The sequence below is a fragment of the Cucumis melo genome, chromosome 2 (genome assembly GCF_025177605.1).
Source record: "Cucumis melo cultivar AY chromosome 2, USDA_Cmelo_AY_1.0, whole genome shotgun sequence".
NCBI classification, from domain to species: domain Eukaryota; kingdom Viridiplantae; phylum Streptophyta; class Magnoliopsida; order Cucurbitales; family Cucurbitaceae; genus Cucumis; species Cucumis melo.
Window position 1 is genome coordinate 9,041,717 of NC_066858.1, and position 26,545 is coordinate 9,068,261.

At 35.1% G+C, this 26,545-nt stretch overlaps 1 protein-coding gene across 3 annotated transcripts; it reads right to left on the reverse strand.

The window, feature by feature from the left end:
• Positions 1 to 427: 427 nt before the first annotated feature.
• On the reverse strand, positions 428 to 17,632 carry LOC103491931 (uncharacterized). 3 transcript variants are annotated; one of them, XM_051081161.1, is made up of 5 exons: positions 17,464 to 17,539; positions 8,695 to 8,722; positions 8,266 to 8,478; positions 1,531 to 1,920; positions 428 to 1,376 (listed from the first exon to the last, which is right to left on the reverse strand). In XM_051081161.1, exons 3-5 carry the CDS (start codon positions 8,465 to 8,467, stop codon positions 700 to 702), a joined length of 1,269 nt encoding a protein of 422 aa, XP_050937118.1. In that variant the 5' UTR covers positions 8,468 to 8,478; positions 8,695 to 8,722; positions 17,464 to 17,539; the 3' UTR covers positions 428 to 699. The 3 variants fall into 3 exon arrangements, with proteins under 3 accessions (XP_050937118.1, XP_008450276.2, XP_016900902.2); XM_008452054.2 differs by lacking the exon at positions 8,695 to 8,722 and having other exon boundaries at positions 17,464 to 17,632; XM_017045413.2 differs by lacking the exon at positions 8,695 to 8,722 and having other exon boundaries at positions 17,203 to 17,528.
• Between the last annotated feature and the right edge of the window lie 8,913 nt (positions 17,633 to 26,545).

Genomic DNA, 26,545 nt, shown 5'->3' on the forward strand with positions numbered 1-26,545 from the left:
AATATTTTACTGATTTGTAATACTTTTGAAAAAAAATCATTTAAAGTATATTATTTATTTGTGTACGTATTCAAATTGATACAGGAGATAATATATTGGATTGACCTTTAAAGAAAAAGTATTTGATATGATTAAAATTTATAGTTTAGGAAAAATTGTGGAATCATCATTCTTCTTTTAAGGTTAACCAATTAAACACGTATGAGTAATTATATTTTAAAGTAAGAACAATTGGCAATAAATTCAGCGTTTATTGTCCAACGGTAAGGATAATGGCCTTCTAACCCACCATTTATAATCCTTTTCAAGTACTCACAAGGTCATCTAGAATGAACTCTAGATAATCAAACACCCATCCTATCCGTTCTCACACACACAATCTGTCTATTAAGATACAACATACCCCCATAATACTTATCACCACAAGTTAATCAAACCAACTTTCATCCTTTAAGTATTCCAATCCAGGCAAAAGATACACCAAATCAAATGTAGAAGCTTTATTTCCAACCACATGCATAACTATATTATATACACAACTTTCTAAACTATTCTTCCCCTACAATATGTAGGTCAGTTTCTTTCGTCTTTCTTTTACTTTTCTTTTTTCTATCTTCTCGCCTAATTGAACTGTTACACATTCTATCTTGCTATTTTGAAGAATACACTATAACGTTCCCCAATCAAGAACATTCATGTTCATTCATTCACCTTTTGACCCAGTGCCATTGGCTTTACTGCACCCAAAACGACTGCAACTTTACATGCAAGAAATCCCAGCATTCCTATCACCACTTCCTTAGGCGACAACAACATCGTGGTTGAATCTCCCAAGTTCAACTTGACTATAAGAATGGAAAATCCAACTGCCAGTGCCAAAGCTGATAGAGGGCCTTGGTATCGTCGATCTTCATTTCCACTTGTTTCAGAAATTGGCGTTGGAGAAGGTAACTCGTCCACAGATCTTTGCAAGAGCAGCAGATACAAGAACCCAAGAACACCACCACCAAAGAATGCAAGACCAGCATTTTCACCGTCTAAGAAGGATGAAACAGATGTGCCAGCAACGATCAACAGCGCATCGTAAGCAAGTAAAGAGAGCTTCAACACTGCATATTCTTTCATGCTTTCCTCATTGGTTATACTGTCAATGGTGGCTACATTTGAGCTTTGGGTCAGGAAGGATAAGGGTTCAATTTCAGATACTTCCGATACAAGACAAGGCCGAAGTTCTACCATTGATTTGTCACTGCCCTCCCCAAGCAATATATCCTCAGCTGGGAATTCAAACTTGAGACCCATGTATTGAAGCTCTTCCCCTTCATATTTTAACTGTGATATGACATACAAGCTTAGACTTCCTGCTCTCCACTGGCCTGGCTAAGATGAGGAAAGAAAAACGCTTTGTTAAATTTCTTTCCAAAATTGATTGCACAAAAAGCAACATAAACAAAAGAAATCAATTTAAGTTCTAACAGAGACCCAACAGTTTTTTGGAAAATAAAGTTAGTATATATGACACAAACTAACCTGAGTCGACGCTGAGCCAAACAGCTTCTAATCGACCCAATTTAGGGCCCTTGAAGACGAACTCATCAAAAGAACCTCTCTGAAACAAGAGAATTTCAGGACCAATCAAAATATCATTTTCTTTTGAATGGCCATGATCTGTCACCAAACTTGGAGATATTCTCTGTAATATGGAATTGCCCTTTTCATCTATCAAACACAGGAGAACACCAGCATTCATGTCACTTAGACTTGATCCATAGAGCTTGCTTGTGCTTATATCAACCTTGAACAAGGCCTGAGATTCATTTCCCTTCAATGATGATAGGATTTTCTCAATTGAAGCTTTTGTGCAAATCTCCAATTCAGAGGCTTGTATAAGATGTGAAGGTTTTGCATAATCCTGAAAATCTGCGACCAAGTAACATGAACTTGCAAGAATCTAAAATCAGAAGTGCAAGGAAAATACACAACTTAATCTAAAGCCAATAACAAACATAGAGAAATGGATAGTTCTAAAAGAAAAGTGGTTAATTAGTCACTATCAGATAAAAAAGATGCAAACAAAATACAATTCATGCACGTTCAAATTAATCAAGCTCCCCACTGATTTGATCGAAATTCAGAACGCTATAGCAGGCAAGATTTACTAGAGAAGAACATATGTTTACAGAATCCTCATAAGAAAATCCCTTTTTGAGAATACTTTGAGATTATTGTTAGACCTCCGATTGTATATCAGTATAGTTGGAAAAAGAAGAATAAAGAAAAGAATGTACAGAATTGATGAGCTGTCTTAGGAGTAAGTTGGTTAGAAGTGGGGGAACTAGTAGGGGACCGTTATTGGATATTATAAACAGGAGAAGGAAAGAGGAAAGGGAGTTAGTTAGAAATTCTGTTGAAATCTTCACTGTATACTCTTGAGAGATAGGGTTACGATAGAGGGAAATGCTATCGAACTGTATTTTACAATTCGATTTCAATCCTATATTGTAATTGTTCTAGACTTTAATAAAGATTTCTCGATTCTCTTCTTGAGAATTACTGTGTTGGAATAGATCCAACATATTGGTATCCGAGCAAGAATCCTGAAGAAACCAAAGAAAATGGCCAAAAAGCACGAAGAAAGATTCGACGCACCGAAGCAAGAACTATCGAGATGAAATCTGACTTACAGAAGTTGCCGGTGATGGAAGAAAAATTGGCATCGATCATGAAGAACGTCGAACGTTTGAACATGCTGAATGAAAAGCAGCAACTTGTTGATGAAGAACCTGGATCGGTTGACTTCGAAAGCCGATAATCAGCGGCAACAGCATCAGGTACTTATGAAATACATTGAGAGCATAGTTAATGATAAATCGATAGCGACTTCCGATATGGAAGGATCGTCCAGTAGATCAAAGGAAAATGAAGGAAAAAAAGTAGGAGTTCCGATCAGCGATAATGTGTTAGAAGAAATAAAGGTGAATGCAAAGGAAGAGGAAGATAAAACTGTTGACCGAAATAAATTTTAAAAAGTAGCGAAATAAATTTTAAAAAGTAGAGATGCCTGTGTTTAATAAAATCGATCCTAATTCCTGGTTGTTTAGAGCTGATCGGTATTTTCAGATACATAAATTGACAGAATCAGAAAAAATGATTGTATCTGTTATTAGTTTTGATGGACCGGCACTTGATTGGTACCAATCCCAAGAAGAGCGGGAAAAATTTACCGACTGGACAGATTTAAAAAAAAGACTTTGTTGAAGCAGTTTAGATCTATACGAGAAAGATCGATACATGGGAGATTTTTTGCAATTAAACAGACTTCCACGGTCAATGAATATAGAAACTTATTCGATCGATTAGTAGTGCCTCTAACTGATTTGTCGAATAAAGTTCTAGAGGAAACATTTATGAATGGATTGTTTCCCTGGATTCGAGCCAAAGTTGAATACTCCGAGCCAGTAAGATTGCCTCAAATGATGTGTTTGGCTCAAAAAGCGGAAGTTAGAGAATTAATCAAGAGGGAAGCAAACCTTTATGATTATTCGGGAGGGAAGAACTTATACAACCCGGCCAATTAGAAAAAACCAATTGGTGGAGTAGATGCGCAGGAAGGAAAGGCAAATGTGAGTACACCTATGCAAACGATTACTCTGAGAAGTACGGCTCGTATAGAGGTGAAAGAAAGGACCCGAGTAAACACCTATCTGATGCGGAGTTCAAGGCGAAAAGAGAGAAGGGCTTATGTTTTAAATGTGATGAAAAGTATTATTCACAGCATAAATGTTAGGAACTTGAATTGAGAGAGTTAAGGATGTTTGTTGTTAAATGCTGAAAATGTGGAGGAGGAGATCATTGAGGAAGAACATTACAAATAGAAGGAGTTGAGTATGTTTGAGATAGAAGGAGGAATGAATATTGTTGTAGAACTGTCACTAAATTCAGTGGTTGGACTTACTAACCCTGGAATAATGAAGGCGAGAGGGAAAATATTTGGGGAAGAAGTAGTTGTGTTGGTAAACTGTGGAGCCACACACAACTTCATTTCTGAAAAATTAGTGACTGAGTTGAAGCTATCAACCAAGGAAACCTCTCGTTATGGGGTTATTCTGGGGTTAGGCACTGCTATTAAAGGAAAGGTGTATGTGAGAATGTGGAGTTGATGTTGATGATTGGAAGGTTACGTCTGATTTTTTACCACTGGAATTAGAGGGAGTGGATGCAATTTTGGGAATGCAGTGGCTTTATTCCCTGGGAGTGACTGAAATGGACGGGAAGAACTTGACGATGACTTTTTTCCATGGAGCAAATAAGGTGGTAATAAAGGGCGATCCCAGCTTAACCAAAACGAGAATAGGGCTGAAAACTTTGATGAAGTCTAGGATCGATTCTGATCAGAGATATTTGGTGGAATGTAGAGCGTTAGAAGCAGAAGTGATATTACCAGAAGAAGCAGAAGCAGTCGATGAAGAGAATAAAGTGTACCTGAAGAAGTACAGAAGATGCTGACCAAGTACAGTGATGTTTTTGAATGGCTAGAGACATTACCACCAAAAAGAACTATAGAGCATCAAATACACTTTAAGACAGGGACAGACTCGGTGAATGTGAGACCTTATCAGTATGCATTTCAACAAAAAGCAAAGATGGAGAAACTTGTAGATGAAATGATTGTTTCAGGGACTATACGTCCTAGCTTATCAGTATGCATTTCAACAAAAAGCAAAGATGGAGAAACTTGTAGATGAAATGATTGTTTCAGGGATTATACGTCCTAGCAACAGCCCATACTCTAGTCCAGTGTTATTGGTGAAGAAAAAAGATAAAAGCTGGAGATTTTGCGTGGACTATCGTGCTCTCAATAATGCAACAGTGCCAGATAAGTTTCCTATCCCTGTTATTAAAGAACTTTTTGATGAATTAAATGGTGCTAATCTATTTTCTAAGATAGATCTAAGGGTTGGTTATCATCAGATTAGGATGCATAAGAAGGATATTGAGAAAACCACCTTTAGGACCCAGGAAGGACATTACGAATTCCTTGTGATGCCCTTTGGGTTAACAAATGCACCTGCTACATTTCAGTCCCTCATGAATTATGTATTTCGTTCTTATTTGAGGAAGTTTGTTCTTGTATTTTTCGATGACATATTGATATACAACAGGGGCATGGAGGAACATGTGTATCATTTGGAGCTAGTGCTGAAAGTATTTCGTGAACATAGATTATATGCAAACAAGAAAAAGTGTAATTTTGTGTATCAGAAGATAAAATATTTGGTGGCATATTGTTTCAGGAAATGGTGTGGAGGTTGATCCTGAGAAGATAAGATCTGTCAAACAATGGCCTATACCTAAGAATGTGAGGGAAGTTTGTGGATTCTTATAACTCACCGGATATTACAGGAGGTTTGTACTGAACTATGGGTCTATCACAACTCAAGTGACTCAGCTGCTGAAATTGGAAGCTTTTAAATGGATTGAGGAAGCACAAATGGTTTTTGAGCATCTGCAAGAAGCTATGATGACACTTCCAGTATTAGCTCTGCCTGTTTTTAATGTGCCCTTTGAAATAGAGACAGATGCTTTAGGATATGGCATTGGGGCTCTGTTAATGCAAAATAAGAGGCCAATTGCTTTTTTCAGTCACACACTAGCCTTAAGAGATCGTGTCAAACCAGTTCTTGAAAGAGAGCTTATGGCAGTAGTGTTAGCAGTACAACATTGGAGGCCATATTTGTTGGGGAGAAAGTTTGTAGTGAAAATAGATCAGAAATCCTTGAAGTTTCTGCTAGAACAGAGAGTGATTCAACCACAGTATCAAAAGTGGATTGCGAAGCTCTTGGGATATTCGTTTGAAGTTGTGTATAAGCCAAGCTAAGAAAATAAGGCAGCTGATGCATTGTCCAGAGTGCCTTCTTCTGTATATTTGAATCAGTTGACAGCACCAGCATTGATTGATCTTAAAATCATTAAAGAAGAAGTAGAAAGGGATGCACGGTTTAAAGAAATTTTGTTGAAGCTGCAAAATGGTAAGGAAGTCCAAAATTGTGCTTTGCATCAGGAAATGTTGCAGTATAAGGGAAGATTGGTGATAGCTAACAAATCATCACTTATACCAGCTATCCTGCATAGCTATCACAACTCTGTTTTTGGTGGACACTTTGGGTTTCATCGAACATATAAAAGACTTACTAGAGAGTTATTTTGGCATGGGGTGAAAGGAGATGTGCAGAAACATTGCAAAGAATGTACTGTTTGTCAAAGAAATAAGTCCTTATCACTGTCACCAGCTAGGTTATTAACTCCTCTAGAGATTCCGACCAGAATTTGGGATGACATTTCAATGGACTTCATTGAAGGACTTCCTAAAGCGGCAGGGTTCGAAGTAATTTTTGTAGTTCTGGACCGCTTAAGTAAGTATGCCCATTTCTTAACTCTCAAATATCCTTTTGATGCTAAGATCGTAGCTGAGCTGTTTGTTAAAGAAGTGGTTAGATTACATGGTTTTCCAAGATCGATTGTCTCGGATAGGGACAAAATATTTTTGAGTAACTTTTGGAAAGAGTTATTTAGATTGGCTGGAACAAAATTGAACAGAAGCACAACATTCCATCCTCAAACGGATGGACAGACTGAAGTTGTTAACCGTTCAATGGAGGCTTATTTGCGCTGCTTCTGCGGTGAACGGCCAAGAGAATGGGTTAAGTGGATTCATTGGGCTGAGTATTGGTATAATACCACATACCAGCGTTCATTAGGAGTTTCTCCTTTTCAGGCGGTTTATGGAAGAAATCCTCCTCCCTTAATCTGTTATGGAGATCATGAAACGTCTAATTCAATGTTGGACGAGCAGCTTAAACAGAGAGATGTAGCGTTGGGTGCCTTGAAGGAGCATTTAAGAGTTGCTCAAGAAAAGATGAAGTCTTATGCTGACTTAAAACAGAGACATGTGGAATTTCATGAGGGAGATATGGTTTATCTGAAGTTGAGACCTTATAGACAGGTGTCTACAAGGAGAAGAAAAAATGAGAAGCTTTCTCCAAAATATTTTGGTCCTTATAAAGTGATTAAGAGAATTGGGCCGGTAGCTTATAAGTTGGAGTTACTGCCAACTGCTATAATTCATCCTGTTTTTCATATATCACAACTTAAACGAGCTTTTGGAGAGTGTCAAAATCCTCCAGAGTTAACTCATACATGACTGAAAACCATGAATGGATGGAAGTATCCGATGAAGCTTATGGTTATCACAAGAATCAACAAGGCTACTGGGAAGTACTAATGAGTTGGAAAGAATTGCCTAGCCATAAGGCGATGTGGGAGAAGTATGATGATTTCCATCAATCCTTTCAAGATTTTCACCTTGAGGACAAGGTGAAACCCGAGCGGGAATGTATTGTTGGACCTCTGATTGTACGTCAGTATAGTAGGAAAAAGAAGAATAAAGAAAAGAATGTACAGAATTGATGAGCTGTCTTAGGAGTAAATCGGTTAGAAGTGGGGGCACCAGTGGGGGACCATTGTTGGATATTATAAAAAGGAGGAGAGAGAAAAGGGAGTTAGTTAGAAATTCTGTTGAAGTTTTCACTGTATACTCTTGAGAGATAAGGTTACGGTTGAGGGAGAAATTCTATCGAATTGTATTTTACAATTCGATTTCAATCCTATATTGTAATTGTTCTTGACTTCAATAAAGATTTCTCAATTCTCTTCTTGAGAATTACTATGTTGGAATAGAGATCCAACAATTATGTGGTTTATACCATTGAAAGGAGCGAAAAAAGTTTCATAAAGAAGATGAAACTTTACCTTCAAACTTCTATACAGTTTTTCAATTCTAAAATTTGAGGGAATACTTTAAATTTTTATGCCCCATTTCATAACTATATGAGTTCTTAAAATTACGGCAATAAGCTACCCATTTACTTTTACCAATAAGTTTCTATAGTTCATAATCCACTTTCTAATAATATCACTAAAACCCAACCAAAGTTTTAAAACCATAATTGAAAACTAAAAACGATTATCTAAAATAAGCCTCAGCCAATTGGCTCCTTCTCTTGCCCCAGCGTTCATGGTCAACCATTGATACATGGCAATAACTATGTACGCAAAAGCACATAACAATGACAGAAAAGTGTAGAAATTAAGGGATGTGGAACCACGAAAACATAGGAATTATCGTGTCATTTCTATATTTTATTAACACAGAAACCATGAAAACGATCGAATAAATACTCTTATTCTTTGAGGGGAGAAAAATACCTTGAAAATTAGCACGCTTGGCCTGAATTTGAGATCGAAAAATCGGGTACCGAGAACAAATTGACCCAGGAGAAACAGAGTTCAATGATTTCCTCTCGGAAGTGAGGCTTTTCTTAGTTGCAAATATTAGATGCTTAGGAGAAAGCGCATCCATGCCCACTACTCCAGCACACAAAAGAAGCATGGGAGTGGCACAATCCATCTCAACAAACTCTACAAGTTGAAAAACAAGTTTCATCAGCCACCATTTCAATTAACAATAACGTCATGATGCAGAAAAGAAACTATTTCCAATCTATTTGAATACACAAGTATGCGATCGAATGGCATTAAAATTTTGTTCTTAATGATTGTTTATGGAGCTTGCAGTGTGAACTTAGTCTTAATCGAAAATTTGTCAAAGCAAGAAGAGATGAAACTGAAATTCACCTAAAACTGAGATCGCTCGAAAAGATTACTGCAGAAAGAAGACACGACAAGGAAACCGAATGAGAGAGAAGAATACTTGAAAACTATTTGCAAAAATCTGGTTTATTCTCCCGAGAAAAAATTCTAGGAGATATCATAAACCTTTGTTCATATTATACATCGATGTTGGTCGACTCCACTCTGCTTTAAAAAGAGTGGAGACTTTCATAGAAGTATCAAATCACTCCTTAAACATTGATCATTCAAAGTTTAATATCGATAAAATTTCAAATTATTGAAAGCAATAATCACGAAACACCGATTTGCTTGAAAACCCTTGTACTGGAAGAATAACCATGATATTTTTGTTCTTATTATTTTCTGATGTTATACAATAGGTACAATGAGGGAGAATAAATAGAATACACGAGGGAATGAAAAAGGAAAAGATTTAGGAATTAGGGTAAATATTTCCATAATCTTTCCATAAGTACCGTAACGGCCAAGCCCACTAATTCTAACACAAATATATAACACTCTAATCCTTGAACTATAACAAGTAACAATTTAGTCCTATACTTTGAACTTTTTAATAATTTCGTCCATAAGACTCCCGGTCCATCAACCAAATTTGAGCCAAGCATGACCATAAGACTCATTGAATCCCTGAGAAAGTTCATAAGATGCTTATATTGAAGAAAGTTGTCAAGATTTTGCACACCTCTATTGACACATTTGCCACAGGTACAGCTAATCAATGAGTAACATATTGTAACAGAATACTGATCCTGATTCGAAGTAGAAAGACTAAGCTTGAGATGAAAAATGTGAGGGCGTCCATTTTCATTGAAAACAATCCTTAAGATCAAGCTAGATAGCACGAGCTGAATCAACAAGATGCTAGAAGCAGAGGAAACAAGATGCAAGATGAAATTCCTTTTGAAACTAAATTCAAAATCCAAGCAATTATGATATAACAGTTAAGAGTCCATGAGGGAGAAAAACATCAGCTGATCATGGGAGATAACCACGAAAAAAACCATATCTTATTGCGGATGGAAAGAGCCAAAAGCACTGATCAACTCCAACTCACATAATTGTCATTTGTGAGTAATTCTACAACTAAAACAAGATTGAATGTATTTGTAAGGATCCTAACAACTTGGTATCAACATCTTGGGGGTGACATGTGCTATGGCGCAGAAACAAATAAAGGAGAGGTCAGAAATGAATGAGGAGGACATTAGGAAACTGAAAGATTTAGTTTTGGGGTTGTCCAAAAGCGTCGAAAGCCTCGCAGAGGAATTGAGAGAAAACATTGTTAGTCGCCGACGGGAAGAATCTGGTAAGTCGGAGGGATCAGTATTGAAAATGAACGGAAAAATGGAAGAAGACCGGGGCACAATTGAGAAAGGGACTTGGGAGCAAGCGCTTAAATGGGCTGCCAATTGCAAATGCAAGGCGGCTGAGACAGGAGACTCCATGGACATGGGAGCAGACGCAAAAATGGATTGCGGATTGCAAGGCGGAAAGAATACAGAGGAATGTTAGATCAATGCATCAAAAGCTTTCTAAATGGCTGCAAAGAGATAAAGAGAGGATAAGAAACTAGTAGAAATCAAAGCTAGAGAAAAAGAATCAGCGATATCAGAAAAACAGGAAACCATGGCAATGGAAGTTGAATATGAAACTGCCTTGGGGAGTTCATTGGTGAAAGGAGCCTTCCAAACGTCCAAAAGCATTGTGGGAGAAGGGATGGGGTTTATTCCAGCAAGCTCCATTGAGAGAAAATTGACTGGGGATGGCAAATCCTACAAAAATCATGAGATTGGTAGAGAGATAAAATTGATGAAAACAAAAAAGAAAAAAAAAAGATGATGTAGGGCTCCAGGACGGTGGAGAAAAAGAGAAACGGATCAATGACTTGAAGATGAAGGAATCGGAGATCGGCAATGAAAGAAATGGAGAGAAAAGGAAGCCAAATCTAATTGTGTATTCCCATGACCGATGACAAAGGGTGAGATGGTCGGAGATAAATACTTGGTGGGAATGAAAACGCCGAACAAAGGAGACAGAAGCATGGGAGAGGAGACGAACATTATTGACAAGAAGGGGAGGAGGCCAAAAGACAAAGAAACGGCAGAGGAAGCAATCATTGACAGTCAGTGGTAATGAAGGAAACAAAAAGAAAGTCAAACATCAATACCTATGTGGAACAAGTTGTAGTGGTGGTGTTAGGGTGGTTGATCGTGTACATGGGCCATGAGTTTCTTGAGGTAGGGTACTTTATTTGCTATTCTTTTGTGGCGTTCGAGCTATATCAAATTAGGAAAGGGACGAGGAGATTATTCAACAGAAAAGATGAACAAATGAATCTCGACAATCAAGATCATCGGAGGAAGATAGAAGGGGTGACGACAAGGAAAAAAGTGGCACTAGAATTAGTAGACTAGTGAATGGAATTGTTTTGGGTCATGACAGAAAATCAAGGTGGTGATGTACAGAAGCCGTGGCGGAGGAAAGAAACTGAGGCGGTCACCAGTGGCCTGAGAAAGAAGAAGATTGGTTTCCAAAAAGTTAAGTTGCAGGAATAGGAGATGGAGACAGGGTGCGTCAGTGCTAGTCGATCTGAGGCACGAATGGAGTTTGTCGGAATGCATAGCAACAAAGCCGCAAGTGAGACCAGAAATCTTCTCGAAGTGTGTTTTGAAATTTGCAAAGGGAGTTGAACTGCAGAAAGAAGAAAGCTCGAAAAGGAGGGGAAGTTTTCGTGAAGAAGGAAAAAATTTTCCAATCCACGAGAAGTGTCAGAAGGTGGGGCCAGAAATTAGAGACAGTTGCAGCACCAATTCTGGTTTATTTAATGGGCTGAAACTAAATGAAAAGGCCCAGATTTCCTTAAATGGACTTGGCTTACGTGGAGAAGCTGAGCTCAAATTTCTCGTGATGGTTGGATTTGTAATAAATGGCTCAAAAAACAAATTGGAAGCTGAGAGAAGGATTGGCACGTGCAAACCTCAAGAATGAGAATAGTTAAATGACTGACAAGAGGAATAGCAAAATTAGAGGTTTATTTTGGATAAATGACAATTTTATTTTTAAATTGACAAAATAACAAAATAGAAAAGCAATGCCTTAAATGCCCCTATCTTATTGACAAATGTGATTTCTCAGTACATTCGTAACAGAATCCACAAATACCATATAATAAATACAAACTATGCACCCACACTTGGGACATGACTGCTCGAGGACGAAGGCTTCTTCAACGACGAGGAGAGCACACCCCGGTGCGGCAGCGTGCTACGGAGAAGGATGGATGGTGCAACAAGCTTTATGCGAATGAGAGATCGTGATGGCGGCGGCTGGGTTCGTGGAGATGCGACAACGACGGTCGAAGCTTCGTGGACAAACACCGGTTGGAGCAGACACAGTCCGCTCGCTTCAGATCCGAACGAAGCGACGCAGAGGAGATGGCTGGCGAAAAGGGGAGTGGCTCCAGGTGTGGCGGCTTGGGCTAACGACAAACAGAAGCTTGACGGAGAACTAAGGTGACGGTGGCGGCTTCAACGGACGGAGGGAGATTGTCACCGGAGATCTCGGTGGAGCGAAGAGAGGCAGGGGCGGCGACGGCCGTGTGATTTCAAAGAAAAAGAAGATGAGAGTGGTGGGGCTGTGGCTGAGATGAAGAAGATGATGAAGAATTTAGGGTTTTAAAGAAAGATATAATAATAATAATAATATAATTCATATTATATTTTTTTTTTTTTATATAATATTATAAAATTTATATCCTCTTTTTTTTTCTATTCCTTTCCAAACTTAAATAACTTTAACACCCAACAAAATAAATTCATCTAAAATTAATGGATTGTACATTATCTTTGGCATAATTTTAGGAATTCAATTTAAGAACCTACACTGTATTTTGTATCATAATAATTAGGGATGTTGAAACTAATGGCATATCTTTAGAAATTATTGGAACAATATAATATTTTTTTGATTTAGTTAAGAATTATTGTTTACAAATACACTACATTCGTGATATGTGATATTTTGTTTGATTTTTTTATCTCAACAAATACACTGTATTTGTATATGGACAATTGTCATCCGTAGAGGGAAAATTTTGGGCCAAAAAAAGTGGGAAAATATTTACGACAGTTATTTTGCCATAAATCAAAAAAAATAACAGTTTGCTATTTTTCTTTTTTCTATCCTCATATTGGCTATTTCCACGAATTCCCCGTAGTTAAATCATATCACATGGAACGACAAATGGGGAAAGAATCTAATCAAAAGTGGGCTAAAAAGTTGATTAATGGGCCGACTGCAAAATTGATAGATGAGGCATATTATATCTCGAAGGAAAAAAGGTTGACGGCTTTATCTAAGGAAGTTGAATCCCTATTGGAATAGGGTAATTATAATAGGTAGCAATTTTTAGAATAATTATTAAGTATGTAGCAATATTTTAAAAAAAAACTGCAAATATAGCAAAGTCTATTAGTGATAGACTTCTATCGTTGATATACTCTTATGGTTTATCAGTGATAGACCAACATTTGCTACGTGGTCTATCAGTGATAAAGACTTCTATCGTTGATAAATTATGACAGATTTTGCTATATTTGCAATTTTTTTAAAATGTTGCTATATACTTAATTATTTTGAATATAATTGCTACATTTGCAACTATCCCTTTGGAATATGGGTGGTGGGCCAAACATGAGATGCTGAAAACTAGGAAATACAGCCTTGTAAAGAAAGAAGAAAGGGAATTAATGGGCTTGACTTTGCTAAATTCATTAAGACACATTTGTTAGAGTGGCAGAAAAGGAACTTGAAAATGGACTGGAATTGCCTGAAGCTCATTGGTAATTCTAGAGAAGATGGTGAACGGGCCATGAAATTGAATTGGGGATGGGAGTATGAAGTTGATTGTGGGTTTAGCCCATTAGAGAAAAGAGCTTCAAATTAAAATACCAATACAAGTAGCGTGGAATAGGCTCAGGGAATTGCAAGTGGTTAATTGGAGTCACTTGCCGTGTGGGAAGAATGAAGATTGGAGTTCTTGGAGTCCAAGGCTGTCTAAGGGGTTGGATGCAAGTGAAATCATTACAACCAAATGGATTTTCAAGGCTAAACTGAAGGCAATTTCTTCCGAAAAGGCAGGGTCAAGTGAAGAGTTCAAAGTTTGTATTTTGTAAGCACACCTCGAGGACAAAGTGTCTTTGAAGGACGGAGTAATATAAGGACCCTAGATAGGAAAATAGTGTATTTTTAGTACTAGTAGAAAATGAAGACGGTTATTAGTGGGGGAATATTAGTAAATAATTAGTAAGTTAGTTAGGTCTTTTTGTTATAAATAGTAGGAGAGGGGTTGGGGAGAGGTGTGAGGAATTGTAGAAAGATTTCCTTGTAAGGGAACCTTGGGAGAGTCTAGCCCTCTCAAAAAGGCTAGGGCTACTTTGTTACTTGTTCTTATGATCTTCGGTACATATTTCATATATTTTCATATTTGATTGTTCTTTAAGTGATCTTTAGTTCATCCTTTGTTTTTGAGATTCTCCTTGTTAGGTGGGATCCTAACGATATCACTATGATGAAGGAGATAAGGACGTTTTGATACTTCTGGTGTATAGTGGAAGAATCGTTGAGAGAGTAATTTTCAGGTTGCGTTTGAATATCCATGGCGGATCAAGAAGAAGCTGAATTTCTTGATGAAAACAAAAGAACAAATTTTCTCTAATACAATAATAAACATAATAAACGGGATTTGTCAAAATAAAAGTGGTGATTTTATTTATTCCTTTACTAAATATATAAATCAATAAGTCAATAAAGACCTAACTTATTGTCACACGTATAGTAAACAAACTTCCTCACAGAAGAGCAACTTGCATTAAGTATATGTGAAAAGATTTGTTGAAGATTAACATCACAGAAAGTTGCTATTGAGGAAGAAAAATTAAATGTACAGAACAGAGTTGTTTCATACTTATAATTTACCCTCAATTCTACTTAAAGTTTCAATTTCACACCCCACTCCAGGTTATCCTACCAAACCTAGAATGTGGCATGCCAACAAGAGTAACTTATCCTCCTACCCTAGAATGTGGCACTCCCAAATAATTTGTCTAAAAAAAATCCAACACTTCAGTGCCCTATTCAGAAATCAACTAAGAAATATTCAACCACCACACACCTAAACTAATGAAAAAATTATAAACTTTCAATTTACAAGCCAACATAAAACTAAAACGATATGTTGTCATCAAAATTATGCAAGCCGCTTTATACGTTCTAAAAATTAAATGACAATGCAACATTTACAGGCAATTGCTATGTAATTTAGATACAGTGGGTTGCAGATCTCACCCTTGATAGACCCGTTGGAAACTTCAGTGCTACTTGTTGAATATATTAAAAGAAAGAGTGAGCTCATAAGCCCAGAGAGTGGTGATAGTTTATAGGAAAATGAGATTTTTTAAATATTACTAGTATAAACTATCATAAAGGCTTATTCATAAACTCAAAACCCTTGCACGTAAAACCTTCCCTATACTAGTATTTTTAATGCATTTCAACACCTCAAATAGGTTCAAAACTATGAAATCTTCACACACCTAGCTTTTCAAGAACATAACCTTTGAACGTACCTTTTCAACAATGTAATCACTAATCCAATATAGCTACCAATGACATATCTTTAAAAAGCATAGCTTTCCAGGACAAACTCTTTAAAACCATAGCTTTCAAAGACATACTCTTTAAAACACATGGCATTGCTATGAAAATTCATCACTAAGCGTGTACTTGAAACCAATCATATTGGGGTGGGGCAGAATAATCTCAATAGGCACAGTAGAACAAATCTTGTCATATGAGCACGCAGAGCAATCTCTAATATATGCAATGCCTCAAGTCCAGAATTTGGACAAGGATTTGCAAACCGAATATAGCACCTAATGACTCCAACATTCTCCTACATCCCCTATGACATGGGTGCTTTAGAAATGTAATTCCTCAAGACTAGAATTTGGACCAAAATTAGGAATTCGGATTTGGCACCTAATGGCCCCAACATTCCTCTGCATCCCCTACAGCCTAGGCACGCCAGAACACGATGGAAGCATATGTCAGGAATGCAAACAAAGTCCCACATTGGTTAGTAAAGGGAATGGTCATAGGTAAATAAGTATGGACATTTATCTTCTTTGATATAAGGACTTTTTGGGTGGTACCAAAAGTAAAGTCAAGAGAGTTTATGCCCAAAATGGAAAATATCATACCATTTTAGAGACAAATGGAGGTTCTATCGACCAAACAAATAGGTATCTGAGCCTTGGTCAAAACCTACTCGTGTGCGTGAAAACCTCAAACTTTAAACAAATAAATTTAGTTAGCTTCATTGATGCTCTAGTAGCCTAGTTGTTTTCCCTGCCTTGATAAGAGCAAGAGTGATTCATGCTCATCTACTCTATTTGGATGTTGACTCGAGATGAATGGAACGTACCACATATCTAGGAATTAATTTCCTACAAATTTCTTTAACACTCAAATGCTCTAGGGTCATACAGGTCGTCACATGAGATTAGTTGGACACTCCCAATTAAATTTTTTAAAAAAATTAAAAAGCTCCAATAATATGTTAACCTCCAATCATTTACAGTTACAAGAGGAAGAAGTCAGGGAAGGGTATGAAGACCAAGGGTGGGGAGGTTCTTGGGGGGACCCACCCCTGATCAGGTATATAAGGAATGTTTTGGAGATTAGCAAAGTAGGTCATACTTTGGGTAAAGGCTGCTAAGGCTTTTAAGGAGAAGATTCCAGCCTTCTCGAAGGAGCCGAAATATAACCTTTGTTATTGATCTCTATCTTATCTTTCTTATTTCATTGTACTGTCTTTAGTGTTATTTTGTTGATATTTTGTGAACTCATCTGGAATTTATCATCAATAGAATTACAGCAGAGTATTGTCTCTGTTTCTATATTTTTTTGGGATTTTACTGAGTTTTAGGGAAGTAATCCTAACATAATACTAATAAGCAACTATAGCTAAAAGTTCAAATAAACATAAGTCCTCGAAATTCAATCATGCTAAGTTGCTAACTCAATTAAATTATAAAGCACAAGTCTCTTACGATTGCAAACAACTACGAAGTGTGTGTACGCTCTTTTAAATTTCAAATGCCCAAATCAATGGTAAGAACATCACCATAATTTGTTTTAAAAACTAAAAAATACCATAAATGGCTAAAACATAGTAAAAGTGTTTGCAAAAAAACCTCTCACCACATGATTTGGGATGTGAATTCAGAATCAGTCATCTTGATTTCCACTCAACTTGGAGTAATCAAACCAAATAGAAAAATAGCTATTTACCAATCAGAACATTGCGCCTATTAAATCCAATGATTCAAACCAAACCCAAAAAATAAATCAAATCATTCGCTACGCTTCTTCTTCTTCCTTTTTCCATTTAGTAACATATTGCTATCTCATTATTTTCTTCTTCCATACCTTTGTTTATTCATCTTCAAAAATGAATTATTTTCTTCCTAGATTTTCACACCAACAACGATCATAAACACCTCAAATAAAAATCTCACTGAGTTGATGGGAAGGAGTTAAAAAAGCCACACATAAAAAAGTTTCGTCATTCCTCGTTTCAAAGCAACCTCAATTCAAAAGCAGGCTAGAAATTTCATAAAAATGAATTAATGAAAGAAAATGAAAGCAACGAAATAAATGTTGTTTTTGTTTACAAGAAAATGAGCCTACCGGTTTGAAACCCTTCTTAAAGGCTTTTCCGGCCATCCATCTTTTCTTTATTGTGTGTTTGTTTTCTCTTACACTTGGGTTATGTTTCTTCTCTCCCCTTCCCCATATTTTAACAATTTTTTTTTTCTTTTTCTTTTTCTTTTCTTTTTTAATTTCTCTGGTTTGGCTCTTATGAGGCCACGTGTTTTCTTTATCTCTTTTTTTTTTTTTCTTGATTTTAAATAATAATCAAAATTTCTAGTAGAATATTTGTTTCATTCTTTTTCTTTTGAAATGCAATTTCTCATTTATCTAACCGAAGTTCAAAATGTCAAATATTGACCAAAATATCAAGATCTAATTTTACAAAATATCATGATCTAAATTTAAATTAGTAAATGAATATGAAAGAATTGCCTGGAGGTTTATAGGTTTTTTGGATTGGTTTTGAGAAAAGTACATTTTTTTCAAAAGTACACTTTGAAAAAAGTACACTTCTAGGACAAAATTATGTATGAATACTCTAATTTGCCCTTTAAATTTTTCCTTCTTTTCCTCCCATATATTATTTTCCTCCCTAGATCTTGTTAGAATTGGTTCATTTTCATGCATAATTGAATTAGATCCCATCACTTTGTTGGCCAAACTTTAATTGATTGCATAATTCAATTTACCATTTTATGAAATGCACAATTTTTTGTGAAAATGAAGTCAAAAATTAATTGGAGAAATAATTTCCAAGAACCTTGCACTTAATTTCACGTGTGATTCTAACATTTAATTTGAATTTGGTGATTGTCAAACTTTTCCTATTCATATTCTTGGGGAAAGATTCATTTGCTATTAATTTTGTGAATAATGAAGCATTCTACAAATGCATGATTGTTCATTTCTTATGGATTAAAGGTCTTGAATCTTGTACAAATTGTTTGAGAATTTAAGCAAGTTGAACTCCAAACAATTTGACCAATAATCATTTTAAATTTTTCTTTGCTTGTTTTTCTACCTTATGATAAAGACTGCACCCAAATCCAATATCATTGCCTCTTTTATTTCTTTGAGAAGTTTAAGTCTAGCTTTGTTGAGTTGAATAAAATTTCTTTAAATTCTATTGATTCTTGTGCAACAACGGTTCTTTAAATTCTTGCATCACTTTTTGATAATTCCTTTTATCTACTAACAATTTTTCCATTAGTCTTGATTTCAAGAAAATTTGCTATCCATTAAGCATTCCTTTTGGGTTCGACCCTTACTCTGTATACTATGGTAAAACGATTGAGTAGGAAAAATTATAAATAACTTTTTAGGCGAAACTGGTAAGAATTCCCTATTTTTCAATCTTCTTTGTTTGCAACAATAATTCACTCTTGTTAGTATAATTTTCATTTACTTGCAATTTCTTGTCCTAAAAAAATCTTACTGAGCATTAATTTTTGCTATGCATTTTCATCCGTCAATTTCCAAACTTCTTCAGCAAGCCATTAACTACTATAATAATAATATTTTCAAAGTTGGGTTTGATAGAAATAAAGCATGAACAACAAAAACCGAATCAAAATTCTATTCTAATTGCATTTAATTAACATAAACCCTAAACCGATTTTTTTTTTTTTTTGTAATTAGGGTTTTTTTAAAAATACTTACATTTGAATCTCCAATTGTCGTTTGAACTATCACTAAGGTTGACCTGCTATCCTCTGGACTCTAAATCAGGTTGTGGAACCCATTAGATGAAAGAACCGGGAGAGAGAAAGAGATGGAAAAAGAAATGGGCTTGGTAGAATTTTTTTTTAAGTAAGGTAGAAGAAAAAGAAACTTAATTTTTTTATGAGAGCCCAACTAAAAAACCAACCCATCAAATGAGTTGAAAAGCCCTATTTATGAGAAATTTTCATGCAAAATTGCATGTCCATGCAACACTAAAGCCTAGCAACTCAAAGTCCACTTTCTTTAGTGGACTTTTTGTCTTCATCAAATGACAACACCTAGCCCACTAGAGCTAGTAGGATTATCCAACAAAATGTTGGATTTTTCCACTAACTTTGGTCAAAGAGCAAAATGGTCATTTGGTCAAAAGTAAAACATTGACTTTTCAAACCAAAAGTCAATATTTAGACTTTTTACTATTTTGTTTGTCTTGACTAATTTTGACCTTTCAAGCATGAATCCACATTTATTTTCTCGAAATTCAAATCATATTTGAATATATTGTTGGTCAAAGTTTGATTTTTCAAAGTCAAAAAGTCAACATTTTGACTTTTAACAACTTTGACTATTTCCATCATTTTCAAGCTTCTGAGTATGAATCTGCATTCATACTTTTAATATTTAAATTCTATTTAAACATAAAACTCTATGTCTAATCTGAAATTCGATAGCTATATCACATATACTTGTTGATTTCTCTCTCCTCGCCTAAATCGAATAATTCAACTCATTCCATCATACTATTATAAGTTTATTCCATATGAGATAGCAGGGGAACTTAATGAACCTATAGATTATGGGCTCCAACGATCCGAGATTAACTGGCTAAACTCTTTTAGACCGAGCTAATAAACATTCGTTAGTTAACGGAGGTCATTTCACTAAAGTCTCATAGTTACACTCCCCTCACTATGGATATATTTGTGTCCATTCAATATAACCATGATTAGTAAGTTAATCTTTCACATGTTTTTGTAAGCTCGGTTGGATCAAAATATCGTTTTATCCTCGAGACTATATCTTGCTCTTTAAGTCCCACTGATCCACTATTGAACAATCGGTTTAAGGTCTAACTTATAAATTGAATCTCTATCGGACCAATAAGAGGGTGGGGCCCCTTGTTCAATACTTAGATTAAGTCCTTAAGAGAACAACCTATCTACTAACCTTAAAGCGAGTAGGAGTGAATTCTGTCTTGCACCCTACGTCCCCAGCTATTCACTTGATCTTACCCTTGAAATGGGAGGCTTATATGGCCAGGTTGATGAAGTGCCCTCACCTATGCAAACCTAAGGATAATCTCGTGTGAACAGGAGTTTGTAGTTAATTCACGATTAAGGTTAAGTTACCTAGGTCATCATTAATTGAAATAGTCAATTTTAAGTAGTAAACGACATTATAAATTAAAAGTGACTATTCCATTGTTCAGTCTTACATAGGAAGCCCCTCTTTACATATTGTTTTCTAAAAAGTTTCATATTATTTTGGTCTAAACAATCCTTTGGAGAATAACATACAAGACACTGAATGAATTTAATATAAAAAATATCGCAATCCAACGACTTCTCATATTGTAACACTTCTTCGTTCCTCTTTATTTTTCACAGGTCGTAGTTGAATCGTGTAGTTGAAGTGCCAAGTCTAACTGTTAAATAAATGAAGTAATAAATTGCGTAACAGTTTAAAGAATTCCATCAATAATCGTTTACTAGTTGTAGTTAGGAATAGAGTCGAAGACACGTATCTTGCAATGCTTTATGTCAGCCGCAACTATTAACCAATGTTGTCTTATATTGGCTAGCTCGAACACCTAGTTAACTTCCGACCATGATCTACGATCCTCAATGAAAATAGAAATTAATTGTATAATATTTTTATATATTTAAAGGTTTTATTAAAAAAAAAGGAGAGAGAAAAGAAAGGATAAAAAGGGAAGAAAGAGGAAAAGAGAAAAGGGAACTCCATTTTTTTGCTTTTCTTCTTCTCTTTCCCTCCACCGCCAAGCAACTCCTCACCATTTTCATCCAAATTTTAGAGCTTTATTTTGAGAGAAGAATTGGAGAGAACCTAAGGAAGAAGAAGAAGATTTCTTAGTTCTAAGGTTGAAGAAGAAGGGAAAAAACTCAATGGAAGTTTCAATCATGGCAGATTTTGACCCACTCTACACACTTTTGGTTTTTTTATTCGATTTGATCTTCTAAAGAAGACCTAAAACTTAAGGTTTGAATTTTCTGAAAGCTAATCCATTTTTGAATAATTTTTATGAAGGATGTTTGAGTCAATTTTGTTGTTAATTGGGTGATATTTGACAGAGAAAGCAGAGCAGGTGTTTTCCATTCGAAATTAGATATCCTCTGGTTTTTTTAGTTTTTCGGTGTATATACGCTGAGTTAAAACCTCTAATTGATATGGTTAGAAATATTATTCAATTTATTATAACTTTTATGAAGATATTGAGAGCCAATTATGACTGAAAATGTGTTAAATTATAGGGACAAGTCGAAGGTCTGTAGAGTGCGTGATTTTAGAGTGGTTGTGTTTTGTGGTGTTTCTGAGCTTTTTGACTGGAAATTTGGGTTACATATTTTCAGGCATATTATAGAGGACATCAAAATAAAGATTTTAACACAAAGAATACTCATTTTGGTTAAGTAATGGGGGAGTTATGATCATTTGAAGTTTGTGTTAGAAATCTGAAAAAATGCAGAGAGTTGTTCAAATAGGATTTTATTTCTTAAGCTTTGTTTTCGTGAGCGTCATCTTTAGTGCGACATGTTAAGTTTATCTTTAGAAAACCAGAATATTTAAGGTTCTAATACTTGATTTGGTTGTTGACAGGCTGAGAAGAATTAAACTAAGCTTACGGACTAAAGATCTAGCTCAAGACGGTGAGTTACAAAACCAGTTTTGAAATATTTTCTATAACTGTTATTTATAATTGAATGTGTTAAACATTTATTTACGAAGCCATGAAAATTATTTGAATTCCATGACTATTTTCAAGTATAAGTTTTGAGAATAGATTTCTTAACAAAAATTTATGCGAACACGTGAATATTGAATGTCTAGAAAGTATTTGAACCACAATGTTTTAAGCAAAGCATGAATTAGCAAGTTTTGTTTTAAGAAGTACGGTTTTTCACAAACGAGTTGAGTAAATTTTGAGCTTTGTGCAAGTTTTAATATTTCTAGATGATTTATGAAAATTTCATTAACTACATGACTGAGAACTTGAGTCTGAGGTTAGAGGATACCTTGTGCACACAGGTTGTTTTCCATTGTTAACGTTAAGTGTACTCCGTAACAACGATGTTGTTGTGAGTGCTGAACAAGTCTCACTACGACAAAGATGATGGGAGTGTTGGACGGGTCCCACTTCATCGTAGAGTTACTAAACATTGGTTGTACTAGATGTGTCCTATACAATGTAATGATATCATGTTAGTTGTAAATGTGTTGCTAGTTTTTACAAATATCCATTTTAAGTATTTAAAGAAGTTGTTCTCTTAAAATGTTTATGGTTAACGCTTTGCTTACGTATTTATTTATTTAATGTGGATTTGTCACATGCTTAGTTTTGCCAAATAATAGTTTTATAATTAGTCACTCACGGGGCATAATAGCTCACCTTTAAAATGTTTTCTCACTTTTCTGCTATAGTCTGCGACTAGTTTTCTAATTACTTCCAGTACATGGGTGGAATTGTATATTGTGTTTGTATAGATTCATATATGTCTGAAGTTGTTAAACTTTAAGTTTGACATACTCCTCAGTTCACTTTGTAAAACTGTATGTTTTGCATTTAAATAGTTTATCTAGGTAAATGTTTCACGTGGGTAAGTCAAGGTATCGGTACAAGTGTGTGTTTGTGGGTCTTCTTCTTCTTCTTCTTCTTCTTCTTTCGTTGTTTTAGTTGCATTTCTTAAGGATTTTCGAATACCCACTAAGTTTCGACCTTGATTTTGCAATACCCATTAAGTTTAGACTTGGTTTTAACTTTACCCATTACTTTTGGATGCTAGATTCAAGTTTTAGAAGAGTTTGAGCCGCTATTCAGCCATTCGAAAGGTCTAAATTAGGCGTTTGGCACAAATTTGGGTAAGATTCTAATCTTTATGGAATAAGTCTTGAGTGCCCATTTAAGTTAAATGTTAATTTTGAACAACCTATGGTTTTTGAATGCTTGATTTGAACTTAGAAGGAGGTTAGGATTTTGCCCATGGAAGTTAAGAGTACTTTAATTGGTTCTTGACAAGTCTTGGAGTAATTTAAGTGAATTTTCCTTGAGTTCTTGCATACCCATTGAATCTAAGCATTTAAATTAGATTACTCTTAAGACTCGGGTCCCAAAGTTAAACATTTGAGGTCAAGAAGGGACTTTCTTCTAACTTTAAAGATTTGTTTGGGTGTTACGTATATAAGTTTCTGATACACAATAGTTTTAGATCCTAAATTCGAATTTAGAAAGGCGTTAACGTGTTATCAAGATGATTTTGACAAGTGTTTGATAAGGTTGTAGATAAATTAGTATGTTCTCTCATAGTTCTTAAATACCCACTTCGTGTTATCGTGTACTTGATTTTAACCATAATTATTGAATGGAAAAGTGAGGACTTTAGAGAACTAGGAAGCATTGTTCACCGCACTTAAGATTGTGTAGGACAAGTGTGGGAAATCTTTTAAGATATTTACTTGCTACTTTGACGTTGAGTTCGTTATTAAATGATCTAAATCCCTCACATTATTGATATTGCAACTAAAAGCATCTTAATATACAAGACCCATTAAGTATACACTAAGTTTGGATCCTCATCTGGTTAAGAGTCCAATGTGAAGTTTAAGGTTCAAGTGTGGAATGTTTAGCCTAGACTAAAGTATTTTAGGGAAGGTTCTGCCGATTTTTTTATAGAATCTCTTCAAAAATGTTTTTTTTGTAAATTTTATTAAAAAGAAGGAATGTTATGCTAAAAAGGAGTAATTCATACCTCAATCTAAGTTAGAAGGGAAAACGTAGATCGGGGTGTGACATTTATGCATAATAGTATTTCATGTTTGAAAATAGAAAGTCTACTAGGTTTCATAGTTCAGTAGGGTCAACAGGTAGTGTTAGAGGATAGCGATGTTTGTTGACTTCAGGCCGTCTTTTGAGCTAAGATAGTAGGTAGTTCAGGAGAGGGTATGATACCTATGGCATAGTTGAAGAAGTATCTCAACTTTGGATAATTCCATAGCTGAACATGAGTAGTTTGGTTCGTCCATACAACCTTATTACCATCTTGCACGAACACCCCATCGTCATCCAAACGTACAATGATCATTTCATCCTTCTGAATTGCATCCTTAGAGAACAGGAAAAAGAAAAATTATAAGTACAATAGCATTCATCAATCAGATTTTGATAAAGTTTTTTAACTAGAAAGAACTAATTATAAATGATGTATCCAATATTGTAAATTGGTAGATGCATAGATTCATCCTTGAAATCATCTTCTTTTGCATGTGTATTATCAACAAATCTAGGGTCTACAAAAAAGTAAAGTATTAGCAACACACAGATAGCATCGATGCACAACGTTGTTGATCCATTTACAAAGCCCCTCACAGCTAAGGTGTTTGAGAGTCACCTAAGAGAGTCTGGATCTACGTGACATGCCACATTTAATCTATGGCAAGTGGGAGATTTACTTGATGCATATTATATGCCCTAGTTTCTTGTTTTTATGTACTATTATAGTGTTTTAACTTTTATGTTGTATACCCCACTAGCTTTAAGACAAGTGAGATTGTTGGGGTTAATGCTCTAAATCTCATGGTCTTGTAATTTGTAGTTGTATTATACAAATATTTTATTTATCTAATAAAATAAAATATTTTATTTTATTTGACATTTAGTTGCATTAACTCACAAAACCAATAAACTAACATCCAAGATTATATTCTGTAACCTAAACATGTATGTGGAGACATACAAGTGGATCATGTTTAAAAGATAACTGAAATGATCTGCAGTAGATGGATAAGGCTAGATACCTTATCCTGGTGATACTACGAATACGACCTGCTTTGTAGTTGTTACAATTGTTCTAAAGTGCGACAAATGATTTGATCATAATTATTCATGTCGAGATATTAGAGCAAGGATATTCTACAAAGAGTTTGTATAGGACCGGACCATGAAATAATAGTCTCTCTCATTAACACTATTACTAGTTGAGATCACATTTCACCAGGATGACCATAGGTGACTTAACTTGAATCCTAAGAGAGTTGTGAACTCTTGCCTATGAAGGCAGTCCTTTTATTTGCATGGGTGAGAGTGGCCTATGTCGCTAACTCAATATACCTACCATTTTGGGGATTCGTCTGATTGGAGAGCTGGAACACAACTACACAAGAAGGAATTCACTCATTCTCTATAAATAGGGCAAGTAGAGAAATTGCTCTCTTAAGAGCTGGTTTGAGGCTTGAACAATATGGTGTCATACCCTTTCTTGGCCCAAGAGAAGTTCAGTTATAGTGGGACTATAACTTATTGTTCATTAGAGAAATCAGTGGTACTTAAGGAGTTAGATGTAACTATATGGGCAAAATGATAATTTTTGGTCTAGCTGTACTTACGAGCAATTTGTGAAAGGTCATTGCAATGTTGATTAGTTATATCTAATGGACACAAAAATATATCTACAGTAAGAAGAGTGCAACTGTTAGTCTTTAGTGGAATGACTGATAGTTAATGAATGGAGATTAATTAAACTCATATCATTGGAGTTTCAATCTATAGGTCCATAAGGTCCCCTTGTTAGCTCAATAAGGATAAATGAGAATCAAATTTATTTTTGTTTAATTTGAATTGTTCAAATTGATTAAAGGAAATAAATTGTATATGATACAATTAATATAATGTATTTAATAAATTATAATATAAAGTTTTTATTAGAGAAGTTAATATTTGAATATGATTCAAATAATAATACTAATAATATGCATAAGATTCATAAATAAACTATAGGTCAAAATTAATATGAATTCAATTCATATTAGAACTATAAGTCCTATGAGATATTTAAACCATTGGTTATATTATATATGATATGATATAAAGTTTATATTATATGAGATATAATATGATTTAAATTTATATTAGTTTTATATTATTTTAATTAATGAAATTTTAAATAACAGATCAACTCCCATAGAATTGTGAGTTAATCTACGTAAGAGAGAGGGAGGAAGTTATTTAATAACTTTCCCCTCCATCTCTCTTAAAAATGGTTAAGATCATACAAAATGATTTAACTTCTCTGCTCTTTACAGTTGTGACAATCTCTCTGTTCCACAAAGAAAAAGAAATCTCTTTAAAAAAAATTTCCTTTCACAAAACCAAATCACAGAAGCC